The following is a 10,468-nucleotide window of genomic DNA, read 5'->3' on the forward strand; positions in this document are numbered from 1 at the left end:
TGAGCTTAACTACTAGGCCAGTGCATTAAATCTTATCTAAAAGCGATTTATTCTTAAGCGTTGGCTACTTAAGCGCGACGCCATAAAAAAGTTAAATTAACTGTGTCAGCCAAAAGTTAAGCACGGCACATAAAAACGTTGTAAAAACGTAAGACCAGCCACAAAAATAAAATAACTTAAAGCATGCAAAATTAATTGCATAATTAGCGGCGCTGCTTAAGCAGAAAAAATGTCAGAGCAATTACATTAGTTTCAATTATGAAATGTGCCTAATAGATGTCGGATTAAGTAGCTGATGCATATCAGTTAAATAATGATTAAGTGAGTGAGTGAGTGAGTCTCGCATAGCTGAGACATATGTATCATGATTAGTTGAGTAATTGCCGTTAGTGCTAATAATTTTGATTTTAGCTGTTGAACTAATGATTGAGCACATTTAATATTATTCAAAATAATATCAATGACAAAACACATTACGATTGCTTAAGCTATTAAATAAGTCTTTTATTTAATTAGAGTGAAATTTCTGCAAATTTTTGAATTCTTTCAAAGCAGTCAGATAATTTTCAATTTAGCTAAACAATTTGTCTTTATATATTGCAAGCTTAAACTGTTTTGGTAGCAAAAGTATTATATTTTTTGTACAAAAATAAAGCATAAAATTGAAAATAAACTGACTGCATTGCAAGATTATTTAAGTTTGATTAAGTTGCTATAAATTCACATTGCAAATTTTTACGCTGGCCGCTGTATAATTCTTAAGAATTATAATTTAATTAAATTTAATCTGATGTGCTAAAGTTAGTAAACCCAAACGAATGTGACTAAAGTACATTACTCAGATTGCATGCTCAGGCACACACACACACACACAAAGACACGCAAACATAAGCAGCGTGGCGTAAATCTCGCTCACGCACAGACAAGTTTGTCTGGCTGCTGCTGCTGCTGCTGGTGGAGAACCACTGAAGTGTCATTTTGGCATTGTAAATAGTGTTTCTTATTTGTTTTGCCAGCAGGCGTTCCCGAGTTATATTTCATGTAAAGTGAAAGTTTGGAATTTCAGATTTCGCATTTAAAATGAGCGAACCACTGCGAGTGGCTTTAATGCTCGAGCTTAAACCAGCTATGAGTGAATTATATTTTGCAGCTGTTTTAATTCCTTGGAATAACCTTTGCACTCTTACAGTCTCACGCTAGTGCTGCGGCTTAACAGCTAGTGACAGTGAAAGTTTTTTGCGCGCACTTAACTTTACGCTCGAGTAAAAGTTAAACATAGTTGCGCCATTCCCATTTCCGGCTTCCGCTCTCACGCAAACGCCAAGTTCCGCCGCAGTGGTGGCAAACTATTATTTGATTTTCTAATTATTTTACTCGTGAGATTTTGTAGTGTCGTGTTTGGTTGTTGCGCAACAGGTAATAACTGTATAAATAAATTGTGCTAGCTCATAAATAAATTAAAGCGCAAGAGTCGTTGCCGACATTTGTTAATTTGTTGCTGCGGTCAACGCATCGGTTGCTCATTAGGCGTATTTATTTATTTTAATTAGTGCGCCAAGTTCAGCTCTCTCTGTGTGTGTGTGTGTGTGTGTGTGGGTGTCTGCCTCAATAAAATGTCAACAGCACAAGCGACTTCTAATTGCTGGCAGAGCATCGAGCAGCGAACAGCAGCAGCAGCAGCAACTTTGACAATTATTTGCTTATAGCAACTTGATTGAGTTCCATAGAAAAATGCCGCTTCGCATATCGAACTTATCTAATTGACAGCTCGACGCACACACTTACGACTAATTGAATTTTGTTGGCGAATGTTCATTATCAATATAGCGTAGGTGTAGCTGAAATAAATTGTTTTAGCAAAGTGTAAAAAGTTTACAGCAAATGCAAAGCATGAGAAATAATATTGGGTGAGTAGTAAATTGCCATGGCCATTTATCTTGCCGCTGTTGACGTTCAATTTTGTTGCACGTTGCAAAACTTTGGCAATATATTTTGCTTGTAATTTCAGTTCAAATGGCTGCGCATACTATTATGGAACTTTGAGAGGCAAAGGCAAAGGCAAAGGCAAAGGCAAAGGCGAGCATGTGGCTTTGATAAAACTCATGCTGGCAATTGCAAACTTAATGTGAGAACTGAGGACTCAACTCAGCTCAGCTCAGCTCAGCTGGCATTGCAGCTATTAAACAACTTGTGTTTTCATAAATAGCTGCTTCAGTCATAATTAAGCTCGGGCTAGCAACTACCCTCGGGTGTAGTCTGTGAAGTATTTATCATAGCAACCGCTACGTGACCAGAGCGACACTGACTGACAGACTGACATCAAAACTGTGTGTGTGTGTGTGTGTGGGCCAGTAAACTGTAAAGCTTGGCACATTTAGTTTGTAGTCTGTGAATTACACTAGAAGTTGCTGCTGCTGCTGTAAAAACCTCGGGATAAAATATAAATGAGCAGACAATTACGAAAATGACAGGTGAGTGTTGAATCAGCAAGGAAATTAAATATCCTGGCTCCTAACACGCTCTGTTGTCCTTTTGTCACACACACACACACACACACAGCGTCACACATGAGCACAGCTGTGTGTGTAATTTGGTGCGGGCAACACTTGTGCCCAATGTACTGATTCAACTTAAATCCTTTGCCATGTTGGCTTCATTCTTGTTCCTTTTTTTTTTTAATTAGTCATACATGGCGTCTAATTTTGCATAATTTTGTAATGAGATTTAAAATGCTTTTAATTGCCCGGCCAACGACAATGAGTGCAAGAGTTTATCAAAGGTCGTCACACACGCACACATGCAGCGCCTACGTGACGTATGCGTAATATCTATGCATAATACATGGCCCACTTCGCAACTTAATGCAACTTAGCCAGTTAGCTAAATTTTTTAATAGCTTTAATGACAAAGTTGAAAGAATTCTTAAATCTCATTGCTTTTGCCGCTTGTCACTCAAACAGCCGCAGCGGGCAACGAAAAAACCGCTTTAATTAAAATACTTCAACGCCTCAATCTCAGCCTATGAACTTTTCCTATTTACAATTTAAAAAGCAAAACAAAAAGTGTCTACTCATCCAACAAGCAAACATCCCGCAGCAAAACTCACCTAACTCAACAGCAAAAAAAAAAAAATAAATTACAACAACAACTAATTAAAGGTAAGGACATCGGGCAAAGCTCTAACTTTGTATAACTTTTTCTTAGCTTGTTGCCAAAGAAATTTTTGCTTTATTTATTTTTTGCAGTATTTATTAACGCGCTGCGTTCAGCTGCAGAAGTTTGCTGAATTACTTTGAATTTATATTAATTAATATTTGGTTTTTTGCGCGTCTCTCGATCTGTATACAATTTCTATAGAGCAGCGCACCCACTTGCAAAGTCATTCATGCGTCAAGCATTGATTTCACTTTTGTAGATAATTTATATTATTTTGCGTGTAATTGGTTTGGTTGGTTTTTGTGGCCCTGCATATTGTTTTTAAATTATATTGCATTGTTTAAATATTTATATTTTTATTATATTCAACTAAACACTTTACGCATTTATCCAACGAGTTAAGACGCGTCGAGTTCGCAACACTTTCAAATAAAACTAAGTTCGAGTTTGCCAGAATCGTGTCCGTTTCGTTGTATGGCCGGCGAACAACTGACGCCCGATAAGGAGCCAACAGTGCGCTATGCCCAAAAGCTGCCAATTGGCGAGCAGCTTAGGAGGTGTGTGTGTGTGTACTAAAAAATTGTAGGGGTAGTTTAGTACTACTACTAAGCAGACCAAATCGCTGCAGCTGTTTACGCAAAGTCTGTGATTGACAACATATAAATCAAAATCAAAACTTAAACTAACAGTGCTTAAAGTATAAATAAATAATATACAGCACTGTTAGCTTAACAGTGTTATAAAATTTCCCCTGTACTAAATGTTGTACTAAATGTGAAACGAGGGTTGTAGCCATTTTATGAATGGAACAAACACTTGTTTGCGTGCGCAGGGGTCGAAGTGTTATACACACAGCTGTTATACGCAAGTTAACTGTTATACTGGGGAAGTTTACTAATGCATTGAAATTTGAAGCCATTAAAGCAAACACACATGCATTTTTAGCTCAGCTAAACAAATGACCTAGAGCTGATAAGTCGAACATAATATTGGTTAGCATTATAAAAAAGATGTAAACATATATATTATATGCATATCTATATTAATATTTGTTAACTAAAGCCATCAAATTAGCATAAAATGCATCTGTCGATTCGCAGCTTAAATCCATCATATTTAACTTGATCGGGCTTACATTAAAAACATGTATACAACTCAAAGTTCATATTTAGTGTATCAAATTGTCCGAAAGCGCTTAAGCTTGTGTCGAAATACTAAGAAAAAATAATAATCCTAAACTGAGGGAATTAGTTGATTACAAAAGTTCAAAAAAGCAACTAAACAATGACCGAAACTTTCAGCATATTTAACAACTTTCGCATATAATATTTAGCATAAATGTCAAGTAACTTATTTTTGCGAGAATAATAATTGCAGCTTTAAATTGTTTTCATGCTTTTTGAGGTTTTTGTCAAATGTCAATGGTGGCTTTGTTATGCAAATTGTTTGCATGTTGCGACGTAAGCAGCTCAGCAGTGCTGGGGTCAATAAACGCAAATACCGCTGGTCACTCACACACACACACTCACGCTTAATTACTGCGAAACTGCTGCCTAGCGATAACACCCAAACGACAACAAAAAGAACAACAGCGCGCTGTTTGTCGTTTAATAGATACATATGGCGCACAGCAGCAGCAGGAGCCGAGCGAGAGTCTCTGACATGTTTGTATAACGAGCAAACAGCAGATAAAACAGCGTAGCCCACTGCGTATACGCAATAATTGATTTCAGTTTCATTTTTTACTGCACATTACTTGTGCAATTATTTTAAAGCTGCAAGCCAAGTGCATAAACCTATTTTCAATATTCTATATAATCGATGTGCTGTCAAAGAAGTCGCCTTGCCTTTTTTTTTGTGTTGTGCACGCTGCAGCAGCTAAAGTGCTGAAGTCAGCTTGCAACAACACGGCGTGCGTACAATGTCAACAATGTGGCAAGCAAAGCAATAAGGACACCATTGAGCGGCAGCACTACGTATTGTGTTGCAAGCAGCGCCACTCAGTAAACTGACTCGACACTCAGCTGCCAGCGCAAAACTTAAAATATACAAACCAACAAACAAACAAACATATATTGTGTCCATCGGTTCGTGTTGACGAAACTTCAGTGGGTTAAAATAGCTATAAAAATATATAAATATTTCTAACAAAAAAGCCAAGTAAAGCTATTAATTTATTTGAAAAAAGTAAAGCACTAAATGCATAAATTGTTAGGCAATTTGCAAAAAGCCACAAGCGCTTGATCTTACTTCTTTGATTTGTGTGATTGACTTCAACACAAATCCGCACTAATTTTTATTTAAAGCAACCCACTATAAATTATGCACTGCCAGGCAATCTAAATTATATACTTAGTATATCTTACCCTTTATTAGGTTGAATGATTTTAGCTTTTAGCAAGTTAAATCTTTTAACAACTGCGTGCAGCTTAAATTGTCAGCTTGAAAAAACCATTCGGCGTATTAGTTATATTTGCCTTTATCCTATCTGCTTTAACTTTTTGACAAATTTTCGATAAGTCGTTAAAAGCATTTCAACATTTACTCTATATTTAATAAAACTAACAAATTCTGGCTATAAAATTGCTTAAGCCACAACACTGCCTAAGAGCAACAACAGCTGGTCTTGCATTGAACTTAAATGCTGCACAAACTTTAAATAAATAAATAAATGAGCATGTTTATGTTGTGAATGCTTTAAGCCTGCGACACAGCTGCAGGGTATATAAAAGCGAAGTTCATTTGGCCGGCAGTCGGCAAAGTCAACATTGTCAGTTGATTGCTTGTTGTTGTTGTTATTGTTGTTGTTGTTCGTATTGTTATTAGCCCGAGCGTTGAATTGACTGCTGAGGCTTGCAGCTGCAATAAAGCATTGACTGGCAGCTAAAAGGTGTAACAACAAAATAAACAAGAATCACAGTTACATGTTAAGCACAGTTGTTAGACGCTGGACTGTAGGTTAACTGACTTCGATATGCTAAAGCGGCTTTACTCTAAATGCCAGTAAGATGCTTAGCGAGTGAAAAAGGGTCGCCCGAACTTTTAAGTAGCTAATTTTGTGTCTAAGCTGCAGCTTAGCGCCATCTAAATTAGCAAATGTCAGTAGCTAGGCAGCAGGTCCAAGTCCAGTCCCAGCAAGCAGCCAAGGACAAAGCAAAGCGTAATCTACGCACATATGCATGCGTATTTATATAAGCATAGTCATAATAAAAGCAAATCGTGAAAACAAAGCGCAAAGTAAGAGCGGAAAAACTTTTTGCCAAAATAGGCAGCAAGTCAAGTTTTAAGACAAAAAAAAAGTCAAGCAAAAGAAAGTATTGCTTGGGCGAAAGTCAAGACTCGAATTTCACAGGAAACGGAAGGCAGCCGTAGAAAGGATAATGCCCAGCATGCGTAACGCATAAGCGGCAAATTCCATTAAGTGGCAACCAGCCAGTAGCAGCAGCAACAACAACAACAACAGCAGCAGCAAGGACGACAACAGTTTGCTGGTGTGTATGCGGATGCGGATGCGTATGCTGAGTATGCTGTGGGTGGGGTGGGTCGGAGCTAGTGGTGATTGGGTGCTTGAGGCTGCCCAAAGAATTAAAATGATATGAGGAGAATGCGCTGCCAGAGTTGCCGCAGCGTCATGCCAAATAAACTTTTTTATGCGCCTTTTGATGAGGGTTTGCCACTCACACTGTGCGTGTGTGCATACACTAAAGTAAAGTATATGTATATATGTGTGTCTGTGTGTGCATGTGTTTGTGTGCGTGGCGCGTAAAAAAAAATTTCAATTTACAAGTATAACTGGGTCACTTAAAACCTTCAACAACTTCGGCGTTGCGCTCTGTGATTGCTTATTGCAAATAAATATTTTTTAAAAGCTTATAAACAATTTATATGTTTATGCACTGCATATGCATATACGACATGTTTATTAATAAATAGTGCCAACAGAAAATTAAGTGCCAGCGCTGCATGAATATATTTTTGAAAAAATGCAGAAAGTGCATTGCGCATAATATACAATCAATTTAAATAACTGCTGAAACTGCAATATAAATCTGCTGCATTTAATTGGTGCGTATATTTCAATATCAATAGCCATAGCAAGCAAGATAAGGAAAGCAATAGCAGTGTGTGCTCAGCTGAAAGAGTCAAAGAGGCCGCCAATGTAATTTAAGCCAGCGCCGACATCTTGTTTTACGCTCTCAGCAGTCAATGTCGCTGAGCGAATTAAAGTAACATGGGAAGCAGTCGCAACCGACTTTAGCAAAAGCCATGAAAGACAGAAGACAGGCTGAGTGGCTCAGTTTCTTATCTGCCTTTTACACATGCGCCAAAGAGACGCCGCCAATCAGTGCTGCCAGAATCTTCTAAGCAATAAGAGTAAGTACAAGTTGCGATGTCGATTTAATCGTAATTTGTAAGACATTAAACAAGTAGAAATGCGAAAAATAAAAAATATCTTCTTAATTAAAAAGTTGCTAAAGAAAAATTAAAAATTGCTAGATTTGTTCTAAATTTTGTTCAAAGTTGCAACTTAATTGCTAAACTGGCAGCATTCAACGTCTGCCTCTATGTTATGTCTATGTTAAGCCTCTGTTATGACAAAAATTACTTTGTTACACTGTCCCAAAGGTAAGCCAGGACACAAACCAGGCTAGACAGAGCTTTTAGGCTGTTAACTGTTTAGCAGTTTATATGCCTACAATATACAATATGATTAATTTACGATCGTATTGCTTTTGTATTGCTTTTGTATTTGTGGCAAATTTTATTTATCAAGTATGTTTGGAATATAAGCTATTTAATTTAAAAAAATTTTTTTGACAAGTTTATTGATTTAGTTTATAAGCTAAATAACATCCAAATATTTAAAGTTTCACAGCCTAAGTACTAACATTGATAGCTGTCAAACAGAATTTAATTAATTTATCTATTTTATATTCACTTTCAAAGTACTAAGTCATTTGATCTAATTGGCTGTAGGAATATGCACTACACAATGAGCTAATTAAACTCCAATTGTGCTAACCAGACACACACCACACACACACACACACACATACAGTTAAAGTGTGCTCACAGCATGCACATACAGATGTACATTCTGGAATGCGAGCTACGCAATAACAATAACATAAACATACATACATTGTGGTAGGCCAGCTGCAGCTGCGCAGTGACATACGCACATTCTAAAATGCGAGCTACGCAATAAAACACACTTGTACATACATATTTACATTAAGCTAACATAAGTTTGCGTGCTCGCAGTGACATACGCAGACATTCTTGGAATGCGAGGCTACGCAGTAATATACATACTCATATGCACATACATTTAAGTTAGAATAAGTTGCGCAGTTTACCAGCTGCATTGATATATTTAAATGCGTAATTAATAAGTATAAAAAGAGAGGACGCGACGCAGGACAGGCAGTTCTGTTTCGGCGTTCAGTGAATAAAGAGTGAAAGTTGTGAAGTGAAGTTTGTGTACTCATTTATAGACATACTATATTAAGCCTCCGACAATCTCAGAAGTGTGAACGATATACACCTACAAAATGAATAACAGTGAAATAAATTTCGATGTGGAGATCGCAGAGGTTTTCAGTTATCCAACTGAAAACCTGGCTGGCGGCGTTGGAGCAACCTACCACTGGCACCAAGGCCGAGTTAGTTGCACGTCTTAACGCGATCTCGCCACAAACACGTGGCGCCAGACCTAATTCAACCACAGAAGACCCTGACGCAAGTGGACACAACAGCGACATGGACGAGCAAAGCGTTATTTCATCACAAAATGAAGCGGTCGACAATTTAAATCAACAGGCACAAGACACAGTTGGCGACACACCAACAACTTCAAACGCAGACATACACAACCATGACGTGTCCGTGCTGGAACAGCTACGTGGGATACAGCAGATGCTAGCAGAACTCAAAAGCCCAAAAGGAGAAGAGCACCACACCACAAATGGCGACAAAAGTGGCAACGGTAGCGATAACATAGAGAAGCGAGCAATCTTGGATATAAATGCTAAGCAACAGCGAAGTGACAGTGCAGCTTTGGCTTTGTCACAAGCTAAAGAAATCGCAATGAGCTACGACGGAACAACATGTGCACGTCTTTGGGCAGCACAAATACAAAATATTGCAAATATGTACAACTTGGACAATGGCAACATGCGTATTTTGATAATCTCAAAATTAAAAGGCAGTGCTCAACAGTGGCTACATGCCAACACAGTGCGAATTATGGAACCAATCGACGCAATATTGGAACAATTAATTTTTGCATTCGGGGATCAACAATCTAAAATGGAGTTACGGCGCAAATTCGAGGATCGTAAGTGGCAGCCCGGTGAAAAATTCGCAGCATACTTCGAAATAAAAATGATGCTGGCCAATGCGATTGCCATCGAACCAGATGAGCTGATTGAACATATCATCGAAGGGATACCAGACATCAACCTGCGCGATCAGGCGCACATACAGCGATTTTCCAGCCCAGTGCAGATTCTTTGCGCTTTCGCCAACGTACACATTCGAGGACGGACAGCAGCACCCAAGCAGAGGGCGCCATCAACAGGAAATGCAGTTCGCAGAGCTGGAGTACGTTGCACAAACTGCAACTCAATCGGACACAACGCACAGGAATGCCGAAAGCCAAAAAGGGAGCCAGGATCATGCTACGCGTGCGGCAAATTTGGACACTTTGTGGCACAATGCCAGGATAAGAACGAACTGCGGGGCAACAACTATGTAAAGTATTTTAAAATTTATTTTGTTAACAATAACCCATTTTCAAAAATTACAGCATGCCTTATAGACTCAGGTAGTCCCATATCTTTCATAAAAAAAACACTCATGCCCAAAGAGGCAAACTTACAAACTGTAACTGAATCCTATTTTGGATTAAATAAAAGCCAACTTGAAGTGTATGGCAGCACTATTATGTTATGTTTTCAAAGAAACAACAAAATGTTATTTTAATTTGATAGTAGTTTCAAACGAGTCTATGAGTCATGATGTAGTTTTAGGCAGAAATTTCATGGATGCATGTAATTTGAAATTAGACCTTGACACGCTAAAAATGATAACAGTAGAAAACAGTCCACACCACAATAAAAATCTGTCTCACAATATTAAAAGATTTAAGAATAGCTCTTACACAGTAATTCGCAGAACTGAACCAAAGGTTAAGTCAATTCAAAAGTTTTCAAGAAGATATAAAATAGAACGACAGTCAACTGATAAAACTGATACAATTGATATAAATGTTACTACTGATACAAATGATACAACTGATACAAAGCAT

The 10,468-nt window shown here is 37.9% G+C and overlaps 1 protein-coding gene across 1 annotated transcript; it reads left to right on the plus strand.

Annotated features, from left to right (window-relative positions):
- Positions 1-9,186: 9,186 nt before the first annotated feature.
- LOC117134686 lies at positions 9,187-10,091 on the plus strand. The gene is made up of 2 exons (XM_033293183.1): positions 9,187-9,912; positions 9,968-10,091. Exons 1-2 carry the CDS (start codon positions 9,247-9,249, stop codon positions 9,977-9,979), a joined length of 678 nt encoding a protein of 225 aa, XP_033149074.1. The 5' UTR covers positions 9,187-9,246; the 3' UTR covers positions 9,980-10,091.
- Positions 10,092-10,468: the final 377 nt, after the last annotated feature.

Source organism: Drosophila busckii, chromosome 2R (assembly GCF_011750605.1).
Source record: "Drosophila busckii strain San Diego stock center, stock number 13000-0081.31 chromosome 2R, ASM1175060v1, whole genome shotgun sequence".
NCBI lineage: Eukaryota > Metazoa > Arthropoda > Insecta > Diptera > Drosophilidae > Drosophila > Drosophila busckii.

Coding starts and splice junctions, on each gene's coding strand:
- LOC117134686 (XM_033293183.1), top strand. CDS start 9,247: ATGAGCTACGACGGAACAACATGTGCACGTCTTTGGGCAGCACAAATA.